The sequence below is a fragment of the Tasmannia lanceolata genome, unplaced genomic scaffold (assembly GCF_043159265.1).
Source record: "Tasmannia lanceolata isolate RefF3 unplaced genomic scaffold, GAP_Taslan_0.1 ptg000037l, whole genome shotgun sequence".
NCBI lineage: Eukaryota > Viridiplantae > Streptophyta > Magnoliopsida > Canellales > Winteraceae > Tasmannia > Tasmannia lanceolata.
Genome location: NW_027518714.1, coordinates 62090738 through 62107120, shown reverse-complemented (window position 1 = coordinate 62107120; position 16383 = coordinate 62090738). Strand labels below are relative to the sequence as shown.

General features: G+C 42.9%; 1 protein-coding gene across 1 annotated transcript; it reads left to right on the top strand.

Moving 5' to 3' along the window:
* Positions 1-6684: 6684 nt before the first annotated feature.
* Positions 6685-9865, top strand: LOC143861723 (rust resistance kinase Lr10-like). Its single transcript, XM_077372614.1, has 3 exons — positions 6685-7458; positions 8524-8553; positions 8634-9865. The coding sequence occupies exons 1-3, from the start codon at positions 6744-6746 to the stop codon at positions 9755-9757; spliced, it is 1869 nt and encodes a 622-aa protein (XP_077228729.1). The 5' UTR covers positions 6685-6743; the 3' UTR covers positions 9758-9865.
* The last annotated feature ends 6518 nt before the right edge of the window (positions 9866-16383 follow it).

Sequence of the window (16383 nt, the reverse complement as noted above, 5' to 3'; positions counted from 1 at the left end):
TTGGTTCGCCACGGCTCGTCTCCGCAAAGACCGGGAGCGCACTCCTGGTCCGGAACCAGCCCGGATGCAAAAACCAAAGCTCCTTGGAAACCAAGTTCACTAAAACTAGGGTACTCGCTGCTTGGTTCGCCACGGCTCGTCTCCGCAAAGACTGGGAGCCCACTCCTGGTCCGGAACCAGCCCGGATGCAAAAACCAAAGCTCCTTGAAAACCCAGTTCACTAAAACTAGGGTACTCACTGCTTGGTTCGCCACGCCTCGTCTCCGCAAAGACCGGGAGCGCACTCTTGGTCCGGAACCAGCCCGGATGTAAAAACCAAAGCTCCTTGGAAACTCAGTTCACTAAAACTAGGGTACTCGTAGCTTGGTTCGCCACGGCTCGTCTCCGCAAAGACCGGGAGCGCACTCCTGGTCCGGAACCAGCCCGGATGAAAAAACCCAAGCTCATTGGAAACCCAGTTCACTAAAACTAGGGTACTCGCTGCTTGGTTCGCCACGGCTCATCTCCGCAAAGACCGGGAGCGCACTCCTGGTCCGGAACCAGCCCGGATGCAAAAACCAAAGCTCCTTGGAAACCCAGTTCACTAAAACTAGGGTACTCGCTGCTTGGTTCGCCACGGCTCGTCTCCGCAAAGACCGGGAGCGCACTCCTGGTCCGCAACCAGCCCGAATGCAAAAAGTAAAGTTCCTTGGAAACCCAGTTCACTAAAACAAGGGTACTCGCTGCTTGGTTCGCCACGGCTCATCTCCGTAAAGACCGGGAGCGCACTCCTGGTCCGGAACCAGCCCGGATGCAAAAACCAAAGCTCCTTGGAAACCCAGTTCACTAAAACTAGGGTACTCGTTGCTTGGTTCGCCACAGCTCGTCTCCGCAAAGACCGGGAGCGTACTCCTGGTCCGGAACCAGCCCGGATGCAAAAACCAAAGCTCCTCGGAAACCCAGTTCACTAAAACTAAGGTACTTGCAACTCGAAAATCCAGTTCACTAAAACTAGGGTACTCGCTGCTTGGTTCACCACGGCTTGCCCCCGCAGGGACCAGGTTCAACCAAAGGTCGAAACGCTTGTCTGGAATAATATCGACACACGGTATAGAATCAAACGGCACTAGCCGGCGACAGACAAGTGGAGAAGGATTGAGCAACCAAAGTTAATTTCCATTTATAAAGCAGGGCCTCAAAGGGCCATTACAAAAATGTGGCCTCAGAAGGCTGTGACAAAAAATGGGGCCTCCAAAGGAGCATTACAAAAAGAATCATCATCAAAAGAAGAGAGAAGGGGAGCTCAAGGGTCCCCCTGGCTGCCAGCCCGTGCTGGATCCGTCTCCGGGACCACGGGCGCAGTGGTGTTGGCCGGCTCGTCATCGCCAAGCGCCGGTGGGTCAGGGAGAACCATTCCTGTCAGAGTCACGCCCGGGTTGTGTTCCTTAACCTGCTCAAGGCAGTCAAAGAATCCAATCTTGTAGGACTCGCTGGACAGAATGAAGGCTCGTCCTCCTTTTTCTGAACGACCGCTATCTGCCTCTCTCGGGCTCTCTCTCTCTGAGCGTTAAGGGCCTCGGCTGCTTTCTCCTTCTGTGCGGCCAACTGAGCGGCAAAATCTTCTCTGAGCCGCTTGTTCTCCTCGACCGTCTTTTCGACGGACCTCTGAAGCTCTTTTGCCTCCTGCATCAATTTCCCGCTCTCCTCCTCGGACTTTGTTATTGCCTCAGAGAACTTCTTGCTCTTCTCTCGGAGGTCGTTATAGTACAATAAAACCTACAGACCAGCCAGTGTTAACACAGGAAAGCGAGGCAAGAGACGAAGATAAACAAGAACTCGAGGGCCATCTCACCTGGTAAACTGACGAAAATATGGCATCATCGGCCGCAGCTGGAGGTTCGTGGAGAACCTGGCGCTTATCATTACTAAGGAGAACCTTAGTGAGAAGCTCCGCTGCTACCTGGCTCTCACCAAGGCCGGTGTCACTCTTCTGGACGGCCCAATTGGGCCGAAAAACATTGTCTCCGGGCCTTGCTGGAGGTGGACGTGCTCCGATGGATGTCCCGCCCGTCTTTGAGGAACCTGCCCCCGGCCATAGGCGCCGACCAGCTTCACCGTAGTCTTACTTTTGGGAGGCGGCGTCTGCTGGGACGGAGCCGGACTCGATATCTCCACGGCCTTTCTTTTCTGGCCCTGCTGGGTCTTCCCGAATGCCCCCTGTCTCACTCTCTCTACCTTGGACTGCTACTGCATCTCTGAAAGACAACATTGACAAACAAAACCAGTCAGAAGCAAGAAAAAGAGGAAAATGAGTTTTAAAACAAGACTAGCCACGTACGTGCCGGGGTCGCAGTACTAAGGCCAAGCCCGACTAGAATCTCTTTCTCGTGGAATTCCGAACAGTGAATGGGTCCCTCACGGTCCAGCTCCTCGCAGATTAGGGCGAACGTTCTCGCATCTTCGCCCTCAAGGAGCGGCTTGCGGCTCATCGCATGTGTATCTGGGGCGTCCCATTTTAGAGGAACCGGCCAAGGCTCGGTGGACTGCCTGTCCTCGATGTAGAAGAACCTGTTCTTCCATAAGTGAATGGAAGAAGGAGTGTCAGTGATCATTTTCACCTCCGGCCGCTGGCTAATGTAAATCCAACCCCCGTCCTTGTGCCTCTTCAATTGCGCACACGCGCGGAACAACGGCACAGACAAGTTCCTCTGAAGCCGGCCCTGGACGAGGTATACGAACCTTGTCAGCGTCCTCCATGAGTTCGGCGCAACCTGAGCCGGAGCCAGCCCGTAGTATCGAAGCACTGCGGCGAAGAATGAGTGCAGAGGGAACCTGAGTCCGGCCCTCAACGACTCATCGTATATACAAACATCAGAGCTTTCATTACAGGCCCTATCTCCCTCTGTCGCCTCCCTCAGCCCAAACCTGGGAGGAACACAGTACCTATCCCTAATGTCCACCATCATGGACTCATCAAGGTAATTCTCCTCGTGAAGAGCCTGTACGTTGTATTTAGGATTGGCGTCCATCCGGGCCCTAGCTACGACCTCAACGGCCCGGCCAGGAAGAAATGTTGTGGACGCCTCGGCGGCGTCACTACCAACACTCCCCTCTGCTCGGAGATAGCTATCCGTTGGGAGCGGAGTGGTGTTCAAGTCTAAAATCACTTCGTCCCCAACCACCTCATCGTCACTACCTACGATTTCCACACTAACATCAGGACTTGCCATTTTTGGCACTGGAGTCCTGATCGGCTTATCCTGGGTCCTAATCGACGAACTAGACCCTGAGCTACTAGAAGACGACTCCCCTGAACCGGACTCAGAACTAGAGCTACTACTTGACATGAAAGCAGGAAAACAAACGAATAAAAGGCGCGCTCAAGAAGATTACCGGTCTGAACAGAGAAGCTCCTAATCCCCAGACGATCACAACGACAACTTACGCGAGCCGAACTGGCAGAGCAAAAAGCAGAGGAGAGAAAAGTGAAAAGTAAGAAATGAAGGGTAAAAACCCTCCTTTTATAAGCCTTGGCCATGGGAGTTCACATTTAATGAAGGGCACACACTTCAAGGCCCTTGAATGGTGCCACGTGTCTTTCATTGATGACAGACACTTATTTTGAGGCAAGGATGTCAGCGAAAACGCACATATCTCCAAGAGGCCAAGGGTATTCGCGAAACGCTCGGGTCAGGGATAACTCTTAAAGTGATTGTGCCCGTCACAAAAATCAGTCCGGCCTAGATATGACGCGTATTTCCGGACTGATTCCAGCCAGACTGACAAATTTCCGGACTGACTCCAGCCGGACTGGCAAATTTCAGGACTGACTCCAGCCGGACTGACAAGTTTCCGGACTGATTCCCATGCCGGACAGACTCCCACCGATCAGAGATGTAACTCACCACACTTCCCCAAGTCACCACAATGGCTTGGAGAACTGGGGGCAACTGATGGGGTACAAAAACAACAGCCTATTAGCTGTCGACACGGCCCAAGGATGGCCCACCACAGATCCTGCGTCAGCAGGGGTAGTTTGGTAATTACCACAGAGTAGGTGAACTCGAGCCTGTAGCTGGCCGACACCTGTCCTAGGGTAATAACTCCCCAACTACCACAGGTTTCCTTCTATAAAAGGGCTTCCAAAGCTCATAAAAAGGGTATTAACTTCTCACCCACCACTCTTAAACTCGCTCTGCACTCCTGCTCATACTGACTTGAGTGTCGAAGGGCCTGTCCAGAGTAACACTCCGGGTTGGTCATTCTGACCTCGTTTGCTCTTTACGCAGGGCTCAGCTACTCATTTCCTTTACTTCTCTTCCTCAAGACTCAGCTCCTTCACCTCGGTTTCTCGGATCCTCCAGCTCAGCTCTTACATCACTGTCATATCTATTACCGATTTTAGGCCTAACACGTCTGTACAGACTAAAAGACTGACTTTTATGTACTCCGCATTATATTTTCCACACGCTAACAAGCCAAGTCGTGTCTATTTGATGAGAAAGTACCGAGAAAGGTTAAAGGATAGACATGAATCACATGTTAAATAGGTTTTCTTGTTTATGTGGGAAAACCAAAATAGGAAAGAGAAGCTTTCTTGGGGAATTTTTTTATGCCAGAATTATTTTGGTTCTTGGGACTTTTGTGAAACAAAAAACTTCCTAGGAGATTGGTGGGAAAAAAAAACTCCCTGGAAGTATCCTGGTAAAATAAAAATCCCATGTTTGGTTGACCGGACTATGATGGGAAAAAAAATCCCGGTAAAATAAAAATCCCTTTGTTTGGTTGCTTGAACTGTTGGGAAGAAAAAAGTTCTTCTTTTGGTTATTTTAGTTCCTCGGATTTCGTGCGGGATTATTTTGGTTCCTGGGAATTTTTTTTTCCAGCTTTGGGTTTCCTGCGGGGTTATTTTGGTTCGTGGGATTCTTTTTTGCCCACTATATAACTAGCAACCAAACGTGGGTTTCCTGCGGAAATTCCACAAAAGTCCCAAGAACCAAAAAAATTCTGGCTGACAAATATTCCCCAAGGCCCTAAAATTAGATTTACTTTTCGATTGAAAGAAGAAGAGGAGAAGCAACATCACAGATGTGAAAACCAAAGCTACTATGAATAGTAATTTTTTGGGATTCGGACCCTACCTTTGCCTTTGTAAAAGCTATTTACAGTGGGAGGCTAGGTATTGGATTACATTTTTACCCTTAGACAGGTGCCATCATATGATTAGGCAGTGCAAGCTTTGGGGTTTTACCTTAGGGCGTAATTACTGATTTACAGCATCTTTGTTGTCTAACCCAGCTTTTGTCCTGGCGCCACGTGTCGGACGGTGATTGGTGTCCCCTCTTTCATACCCCATCAACATTTATATTCCATCATATTTTCCACCCACTAACGGGTCAAGTGTGGATATGAGAAATTAATGTGGTTTGAATAGAAACTCCCAAGAAAGATATAACGATGATGGGAACCATGGGCCCACTAACAAGTCAAGTGGTGAATATTCCAATATTAGATATTAATGCAGTTTTGAATAGAAATTACCAAGAAAGATTGAGGGATGCAGATGGGAACCATGGGACCCATTGCAACCATAAAAGATGCCTACAAACATAATGAGTTCTGCTAGCAAAACAGGATTTGGCTTGGAAAATAAAGATGAAATTCTCGTGCCGTGACACTTGCGCAAGAAGAAAAGGAAGTCTCGGGTATGCTCCCTGGAGACCAGTGATCGAATCCCACCCGGACTTGCCCGATGCACGTGGTTTACGGGCGATTGCGTGCATCCGTAGGGACTAGTCCTACTCCCGAAGGGGGTGGGGACATCCTACGTTATCAAACAAAAAAAAAAAAAAAAAAAAAAAAAAAAAAAAAAAAAAAAAAAAAAAAGAAGAAGAAAAGGAAGTGACCTGAAATCCCCCACGAAATCCAAAAAGTATGCTGGAAAATGGAAATGACCAAATCGTTGGTCAATTCCACTTTCCCCATTATTTTCCAAACGAAATCCCACTTAATCATTGTTTCATGTTGATGTTATAAGGGCCATTAATGATCTAATTGTTTTAAAATATTGGAAAATTTTAGTGGGTTTCGCTTTATCTTCAAATAAAGGTTAAATAGGATTTCTTGTTTATGTGGGAAAACCAAAATAGGAAAGAGAAGCTTTGTTAGGCCATATCTGGCAGCTGGGAATTTTTTTTTTTAAGGATAAGTAGCTGTTTCCGAGGGGTAGGGCAGTGGGAGGAGAGGGTTTTGAGAGGGCACGATTGAGCTGAGCGTAAGATGTGGCTAAAATCAGGAATAAGTTGATCCTATTTTGAGTAGAGTTTTTTCTTGCCCCACTTCTCATCACTTGCACACTAATTTCCTGATTATTAACTAATTCACCCTCATCTCAACTTGGACATACCAATTTATCATTAAAAAAAAAATTCATGGTAGCCAAACATGCCCTTTGAAAACCAATGTAGTGAAAACTGAGAAGTCTTCGAAACCCAACGACTAAGTGGGAGGGCGTCAGTGTAAGGGGGTGAATTTATGAGCGCCCTCTACTAAAGCTTCAAAAAGTCCAACTGGGTCGACCTCATCCGAAGCTACTAGAAAGTTTCGTTGTTAGATTTTTTGATGCCACGTGGAAAACTGGGATTTGATCAGCCGCCCAAAAAAATCTCGATCAAGTCTTCGTTGAGGTCATGCTAAAATAAATAAATGTGCCAAAACGAGAGTTTCACACTTTCACTAGCACAAATTACGAAATTTGAGATAGTATGGGTAAGCCAGTTGCAGAGGCCATCTTGCACTTGATCTCCGTGACCCTCTTCCTCATAATTTTATTATTAGACAATGGAGTTTGTCAACCAGAACCATGCCCACCTTTCAAGCAGTGCGATCCCCATGGCCCTGAAATTAGATTTCCTTTTCGATTGAAAGAAGAAGAAGACCAGCAGCATCAGCACTGCAGCGCCTATCCTGGCTTTGATCTCTCCTGCAATGGCACCAACACAGTCCTCACCCTCCCATCTTCAACTGAGCTTTACGTGACACGTATCGATTACAAGGATCAGGCACTAAGCATATCCGACCCTCAGAATTGCATCGAGGGCCTCCTCTTCAACCTCAAACTTAATTTCTCCGCTTCTGTTTTCCACCCTTGGCCTGAATACTACAATTTGTATACACACTGCAACCGCGCATTTCTCAATTGTTCGTCAGATCTTCCTATTAATAACTTCGATTCTCCTCCTATCGAATGCCTGAGCGGCTCTCAATACAATGTTTTTCTTTATGATGGGGATGAGGGCGTGGACAGATTGCCATTCTCTTGCGAGCGAATCAAGACCGTCAAATGTCCATTGGCATATTGGTCCGAAGTAGGAGATCATCTGCTGATGTGGGACGTGCCTGGATGCGGTGATTGTGAAACAAGAGGAGAGAGATGCGGATTCAAGAACATAACCGGTGACGAAATCACTTGCATTCCAGGTATTCCCCTCTTCTATTTCCGTTCCTTCTTAATTCCGCATTACACATACTGCTCCTGCTGCTCATCTCTCTTTTCTCGTCCCGGGAGTCTTCTCTGTACCCCCTACTTCAGCGCTCTACACATCTCTCTTTTTCAAAGAAAAAATCTGAAATTCTTTTTCCATAGAAAAAATCTGAAATTCTTTTTCCCTACATCCACCTTGCCGTGAAAACCAATGTGCCGGGATTTAGGCTTTTCTGGATGACGAGTATAACACCGCGTTGAAATTTTTAGTCAAAAGTTACTTCTTGAACACAAAATCTTGGAAGGAAGATTCAAAATTGAAATTTCCACTTGTTTTCAAAAGCTGGTGTGCTCCAATGCAAGAGTGTTTAGTTCCACATTGGAACTTAAAAAAAAAAATTCACTTCGTTATAAGAGGCAGATTGGAGGAAAGGCTTGAGCAGGGGGGGGGGGGGTGGGGCCGCTGGAATTTGTTAGTTGACCCTGTTCTGCATGAACCTAAGTTCATAGAAACAAACACGATCACCTGACGAGCCAGTCCAAGGTTCGGGTTTGGGTAAATAAAAATGAACTCTTTGGTAAAAACTGTTTAAATTTTTTCCATTAAATCCAGGAAAAATTATTTTTTTTCCAAAACATTTTTATAATTACACCCATTAATACAAACCGTTTCATCTTCTCCGGCAGTCTCAAAAGTGACTATTGGGAGAGAAACATTTTTCCATCTTAATGGGCGTTTTTTCCTCCCAACGGTCATATTTTCTCTCTATAAAAGAGAGAGAGAGAAGGCAACACTGCTTGACACAGAAATTCTTACCGCATGCATATGTAGGTGTCTAAAAGAGGTCCCGGGTTCTTACCTTTTTTTCTTCTTAATCATTTAGTTTTTTATCCCTACAATTGAATGTGTTGTTTCGACTTTTAAAAGAAACTGTAAAGTTAAAACTTAAGAATTTCTGTGTTTCTTTTTGGTTACATGAACAATTGATGGATTGGATTGCTTGAAATGAATGAAGACCATACGTGTAATGATTCTAACTTTCTACTTTTATTTTTTGCAGGATCAAGTGATAAAAAGTACATAATAATAGGTAGAGCTCTCTGCCATGTTTAGAGACTAGATAAATGTACCTTAATTACTTAATGATCTTCAATCTTATTATATGTTCAGGTGTCAGCATAGGCATCTTTGTTCTCTCACTAGCAACATTGATCAGCATTAAGGTCTACATCTGGTGGAAAATAGATAGAAAGGAAATAGAAAACCAACTCAAAGTTGAAAAGTTCTTGGAAGATTACAAATCAATGAAGCCCACGAGATATTCTTATGCTGATTTGAAAAAGATGACAGATCAATTCAAGGAAAAGTTGGGTCAAGGAGGTTACGGCTCTGTGTTCAAAGGGAAGCTTCCCAGTGAAGTCACTGTTGCTGTAAAGCTCCTCCAAAACTCTGGTGGTAATGGCGAAGATTTCATTAACGAAGTGGGTACCATTGGTAGAATTCATCATGTCAATGTGGTTCGCCTTCTAGGATTTTGTGTTGATAGATTCAGAAGAGCACTTATTTATGAATTCATGCCGAATGAATCCCTAGAGAAATTCATCTTCTCAGCTGATGCTAAAGACCCAGTGCTTGGTTGGGAAAAGCTTCAAGATATTGCAGTTGGTGTTGCTAAAGGAATCGAATATCTACACCAGGGTTGTGAACAACGCATTCTCCATTTCGATATCAAGCCTCACAATATTTTGCTAGACCATAACTTTAATCCAAAGATATCTGATTTTGGACTGGCAAAATTATGTCGAAAGAAGCAAAGCATTGTATCCATGAAAGATGCTAGAGGGACCATGGGTTATATTGCACCCGAAGTGTTCTCTCGGAACTTTGGAAATGTTTCCTACAAATCAGATGTTTATAGTTTTGGAATGTTGTTGCTAGAAATGGTTGGAGGTAGGAAGAATATTGATGCTACAGTAGAAAACACTAGTGAAGTTTACTTTCCAGAATGGGTATATAATAAACTCAATCAAGGAGATGGATTGAGACTCAGGATTGAGGAAGATGGAGATGCTGAGATTGCAAAAAAACTAACTAAAGTGGCCCTCTGGTGCATACAGTCTCACCCTGTGAATCGCCCTTCTATGAAAAGTGTAGGTCAAATGTTGGAAGGAAGTACGGATAGCTTGATGATGCCACCATGCCCGTTTGCTTCTTCAGGTCCACAAGATACTAATGTAGCATTACTTGAAGAAACTCACGGTATAAAATTGACAACCATCCATGAAATAGAATAAGTATCGAGGAGTTGTACTCTTTTTTTTCAGAAGTTTATGTTACGATTGTGTAACCTATAGTTGTATACATTTTCTCAACATCATATGGGCATATTTTTCTTTGAGGCACCACTATAATTGATACTAGTTATCAAAGCTACTACTCCTATATATGATCATATTCTCATAAGGACTAGACTACTTAAGAAAATAAAGGTGGAGGATTTTTTCATTTATTGACTTATCAACTGCTTAAAAGAGAGACGTGGTGTCTTTTTCCTTTTGGACTTATCCAACCTGATTTCCTCCTCCCCGTATACCAAAGAGAGGTGAACCACATCAGCTATATTTGATGACCATTCATATTGCACCATGTCAGGCATGACTCAGTGCTTATTATCAACCATAACAATACTTATCATTTGATAGTGACACTTCTTATTTCATTAAGTACTCTCTTTTTGGTAGATAAGTTGGGTCTAGGTGGAACTAGATTTATTAAAAGAGGAGGAAAAGAAAATCACAGCCCTCAAAACACCATACCAATACAGAAAGAAAAAAAAAATCAGAGGACATAAGAAGGGAGATAGCGACCCCCTTGAAGGGACAGTCTTCTTTGGAGAGAAAACCAATAGAAGCAGTTTCTTCTTTCCAAGTGTAAGTGGCCTTCCGATGAATGAATTAGTTCATAGCAAACTTGATTTGAATGTGTATAGAGAGAGCTTGGGCATTGGTCTCATTAATAATGTTAACTATGACCAAGGAGTCGATTCCGCCCAATTTATCGTAAGTCTTACTGCAGAGCCAAAAAAAGACGATGATGGGCATTGGTCTCATTAATAATGTTAACTATAGAGAGAGCTTAGGCATTGGTTTAGATTTTATTCTATGTTTATCATGTAGATACTCTATATAAGCACTGACCAAATCTTTGTAATTTATCCAAGATTAATAGAAATTCTCTTAATTTTATCACATGTTGCATACATTGCTAACGAAAGAAACCCTCATGGAAACCTCGAGTTGACCCTCGGTGAACTAAATTTTGTTTATCCATTCAAATTCTTTATGAAGTTCTTTGAAAGGTTTTTACCTACTAAGAAATCACGAGAGAATAGAACACCATATCCGGTCAAGTAGGAGCAAGAAAAAGAAAGGATGGCCGATGGATTCGGTAAAAAAATTAATTTACTTTGCATTATTTGAACTTATTTTCATACCCCAAACCTAACATCTACCAGTTAAAGGACTAAGACTCTATTTTTGAAAGATACAAAGCCTGTTTGGTGATAAAGGGATATGCTCGGAAGGGAATGAAGGGAATGTTTAGATCAAGGGAAAAGAAAACTATGAAAAATATACTTTTCCTGGGAAACTTTTTAATGGGTTGTTTTTCTAGATTTTCTTTTTCTACCATTTGGTTCACATCAAGAAGACTCATTTTCTTTTTTTTTAGATTTTCTCCTTTTCCATACTTCGATTCTTCATGAAGATGACCCATTGCTTGACATGGTGTGTTGGGTAATTTCTCTCTACATTTCATATGTTTATGATCAATTGCAGATTCCTCTTTGCACCCATCTTACAAAAAAAATTGACCAAAGGAAACAGAAAACAAATCCCATTACCATGGCTCTCTCGAGTCTATTTGGTTGTGCGGCATAGATTCAGAGAGTAGTGGGATTAGTTGCCAACATGGAGGAGACAAGCATTGGATTTGCTTGGAACTTACCTCTAAGAATAATGGTAAGTAGTGTTTGGTTGTCAACCTCGTAGAGTATCAGTAAGGGATGTCATTACCAATATAGAGAAAGATGACAGAGAAAGTGAGAGAAGGAAAAAGCATCCTTCCAAAGAAATCTAAGCAAAATTCAACCTTTTTATGGTTTTGGGCTTGGATATCATATAGAGGGACAAAGTGACACATCAGCAGACATGCAATGGTTAAAGATTAACTAGACGACATCCCTTGGGGTCTTCAAGGATTTCAATGCTATATTGGCAATCAAACAAGGAGTTTCGCGTACTTGACACCCAAAATGATGAAGAACGTGTGGCGTTGAACAAGTTTTTTATTTTCTATTTTCGTCATTTTATTTGTTGCATATTTTGAAGGAATCAAATCTTGGTCTTTTGGCATGATTTTGGTATCTTTAGAAAGGTTTTCGATTAGCTATCTAACGAGCCCAAGATTATGCGATTTGGACATGATTTAGCAATGTTATGGGCGATTTACTGAAATGATGCATTATGGGATTTCTATTTTAGGATTTAGTAAGGTTTCTAACTTTTATTGGTGTTACTTTAGATGAAAGATTAAGATTAATTGTTTAGGTAAGTAGTATTTATGGTTTCTATTTTTGAGTTTTGGCGTCTATATAATGTAACGATATGAGGAAGAAAGATTTAGATTTGAATAAAGAAGATTTTTGGAATATCTTTTGTGAAGAGCCTTAGTTCATTCACGTGGGTGAAGGAGCTTGGCCCCTTTCACATGTTATATTGGAGCTTTTCTCCAAATCGTGGCATGGGCTTTCAAACCCCAGTGAGTTATTTTAGTTGCTTCTTGTGTTGATCGATCTTTTATCTTAGTATTGTTGTTTGATGCTTCCTTACACACAAAGGCCAAGCAAAACCCCTAAGCCATCTCAGCTTTTGCGCAATCAAACACATCCAGTAATCAAGAGCGCTACTCCTCATCCATCGTGAAGCCGATACTCCCATCCATCAAGTGATGACACATACTTTGACACCTACAGCAGCTGTGACTGCAATTTTCAACGTTTTTTACACCTCCCTTATATCTTGAAGAGGGCAAATCATATGGACTTTCTCAATGAAGGGGAAAGGAAAGCGAGAAAGGTGTAAAAACAGGGAAAATCATAAACATTTTATGAAGAAAGCTGATGAATGGACTGCTCCGTTCAGAAACCGGAAGAGTATAACAACTTACGAACAATCCCAGCAAAAACATAGGTATTACTCGCTCGGAGGTTTCCATTTTTTGCGGCAGGGCCATGTATTGTGGACTTGGATTCAAGGTTTCTGAAAAGAGAAGCACTCAAAAAAAGGATTGCAGAGAGAGAGAGAAGAGAAGCATGGCCGTTGTAGATAAAGGAAGTAGAGATGAAACAGATATGCACAAAATCCCATTGGAAATCTAAAACAGATAAATGTGGACTTTTGTTTTCTTGAAAACCAAAATTGTAGGTCTTAGTGGGATTTTTTCTTTCGTTGCTTTTTCTATAAGGGCCCGTTTGGATGCCGAGAAGATTTTGATTTGGAATTCTCACATTTGCAGCCCTTTTCGCGTTGACATTTGGATCTAATCAAATCCTTGAATTTCCAATTCAGCGACTGATAGTGAAAAAAATCAGATTTCCAAATAAGCTGTGGAAATAAGAAATTGGAAATCCACAGATCTCGCAATTTCCTTCACCCTCTTGGCTCCTCAACCTCTCCCCTGCAGCAGAAATTACCCCCTTCCGTCTTTGTCTCCCTCAACATGAGCTAGCAGATCTATTCATTTTGTACTGAAAACTCAATTCCAAATCCAAATACAAAATAGGAGGTATCCAAACATGCCCTAAAGGTTATTTTAAGAATAAAAAATTCTGGATTTACAGTGTTAATCAAACTATGGAAAACTCCTTTTTTATAAGGAAGTTTTTTATTTTGGAAAAAAATACCTACCTACATCCAAACTATGGAAAACTCGTTTTTTATAATTTAATTGTTTTTAAATATTTGAGAATTTTAGTGGGTTTTTTAATTGATCATAAAACATAAAAAAAAATAAAGGTTAATAGTTGTCACTATATTTTAGATTTGGAATTTTAGAGGTCATTTTTTAAATCTAAAATTTAGATTTTGGGGATTTGAGGTTTAGATCTATGTTTTAGGTTTTATGACTTTTTAGGATATTTTAGGGGCTGTTTGGAGACGCAGATTTTAGAATCCAGGTTTTACTTTGAAAACAATGTAAAAGAGGGTCATGATCAAGCTGCTCGTATGCTGTCCTAGCAACGTTTCTTGGATTTTAAGTAAGAAAACCAGGTTTTAGATTTTTGGGATTTAAGGTTTAGATCTATGTTCTATGTTTTATGATATTTTGGGATTTTATTTTTGGCCCGCTGAGAGTTGTCTCGTTTTCCCAGATGTTAAATAGGTTTTCTTGTTTATGTGGGAAAACCAAAATAGGAAAGAGAAGCTTTCTTGGGGATTTTTTTAGGGCGCTGATATCCAACACCCCACCCCGCCCCCCCCCCCCCCCCCCCCCCCCCCCCCCCCCCCCCCTCTCTCTCGTAGGCTATTTTCCGACCTTGACGGCTGGCTAACTTTAAACGTTAGAATTTAACGTATCTCTCTCTCTCTCTCTCTCTCTCTCTCTCCACACACACACACACACAACAGTAACAGTTGGTGCAAGCTCATAGACTGCACACAAGCACAATATCAATTTCACCTGGACGAGAATTGCTTACTTCCTATCCACCAAAATCTTCACTTCTGGTTCCGGCGAACGAATAATCATTGAGTCCTCCTCTTTCCGGACAACACATACAAACAAAGAGACCCGCCAACAGTCAAGTAATTAGTGAACCTCTTTGGGAGTTGGCCCGCAACCAAGGCGACTCTCGTTAGCTCTACTTTGTGCGATTCGAAACTGGGATTTTCTCTAGCCCCAACGGCGAACGCACGAACAAAGACAACAAGGAGCTCAAGCCCCCCTATTAGTAAGGCACGATGAGGTCGAGCTTACAGAGCCCAGCCACCTTCTCCCGATTTGCCTTGTGGCCGACAAATGCACCATCCCAGGGTCTGTATCAGTAATGCGGGTTTCGACAAACTCCACTGACTGCTCTGGCGAAGGAGTTCTTCTGTCTCCTCCTAGGTCTTCCAACACAGCGAGGCGCGGCTGCACGCCGACCTGCTGCATCAAAATTTCGAGCTCCTATCATTCGGCACCTCAGTCGCTTAGGATACGTCATAATAAAAGAATCCCAAGAAACATGATCTTAAAAAATCCGTCCAAGAGTACCCTAACTAGAAACAAACTGCTAGGCCCAACAGAAACCGTTGGTGGAATGGTGGGCCCATCTTTGAACAACATAGGCCCCACCCATAGCACACCAATCCAAACCGTCCATTTGATGGGCCATAAACGTAAATAGGGTTGTGATCATCGTATGGAAATGATTTTTGGGGCACAACCTATTTACATTGTGGCCCATCAAATGGACGGCTCGGATCATCCTATGGTCTGGACGGTACACTTCATTTCAAAAATATGGGTGGGGCCTAAATTGGGCCTTAATGTTACTGTATACGAACCACACCTGACACCATAGGATGATCCAACCCATGGACGGCTTGGATCATCCTATGTTGTGGACGGTACGCTTCAATTTGAAAAATATCGGCAGGGCCTATGATTGGGCATTAATGTTACTGTACGACCAACTCCATAGGATTATCCAAACCATGGACGGCTTGCTATGACGGGCCTTAATGTTACTGTACGACCAACTCCATAGGATGATCCAAACCATTCATTTGATGGGCCACAATGTAAATAGGTTGTGCCCCAAAAAATCATTTCCGTAGGGTGATCACAACCCTACAATCTATAGAGGTTGCATAAGATGTAGTTTCTATTTAGATTGAAGGGCTAGGATCAGCCTATGGAAATGATATTTTGGGACGCAAACTATTTAAATTTATGGGCCATCAAATGGACGGTTTGGATTATCCTATGGTGTGGTATGGGCAGGGCCTACGTTGTTCAAAGATGGGCCCACCATTCCACCAACGGTTTTTGTTGGGCCCACCAACTGTTCCTGTTGTGTGTGTGTGTGTGTGGAGAGAGAGAGAGAGAGAGAGAGAGAGAGAGAGGTCAAATGGTGGGAAACGTGACATATACGTTCAATTATAACGTTTAAAGTTAGCCGGCTGTCAAGCGAGGGGGGGAGGGGCGGATATCAGCGCCCTTTTTTTTAAGGATAAACAACTGTTTCCAAGTTGTGAGAGAAGTTTGAGAGGGCACGATTGAGATGAGTGTAAGAAGTGGCTAAAGTCAGAACAAGTCATCCTATTTTGAGTACAGTTTTTCCTTTCCTTTCTTGACTTTTAGCCACTTCTCATTACTTATACACTAATGTCCTATTTTTTAGCCAATTCACCCTCATCTAGAGCCAGGATTAGAGCCGGGTAGATTCCTTTCACCTTCTTCATGAAATTTTTCTAAAGAATTCATTTAGTCGACCCCGACTAGTTTGGGACAAAAGCTTTGTTAAGTTGAGTTGAATTTCAGTGTGCACAACTTTCATAGACTAGGTGGTCGTAAGGAAAGCCCTTTTCCTACAGATTTTAAGTTCAATAGGGATAGGCTACCTTTCACTGGACTTTCCCTACAGAAGTTAATAAATACCATAGGGAAAGTGTACTTTTCCCTACGGTTTGTTCGTAGGGATAGGCCACCTTTCCCTACGGAATTTCCAAATAATCCATAGGGAAAATATACTTTTTCTTATGGAATTTCAGAAATAAGTCTGTAGGTATAGCCTTTTCCTTACAGAATTTCAAAATAATCATTAGGAATATGTGTTTTTCCCTACGGAATTTCAAAAAAAAGAAGCTTAGGAATA

Coding starts and splice junctions, on each gene's coding strand:
- LOC143861723 (XM_077372614.1), top strand. CDS start 6,744: ATGGGTAAGCCAGTTGCAGAGGCCATCTTGCACTTGATCTCCGTGACC. Junction 7,459..8,523: donor CGAAATCACTTGCATTCCAG/GTATTCCCCTCT, acceptor TATTTTTTGCAG/GATCAAGTGATAAAAAGTAC. Junction 8,554..8,633: donor TAAAAAGTACATAATAATAG/GTAGAGCTCTCT, acceptor TTATATGTTCAG/GTGTCAGCATAGGCATCTTT.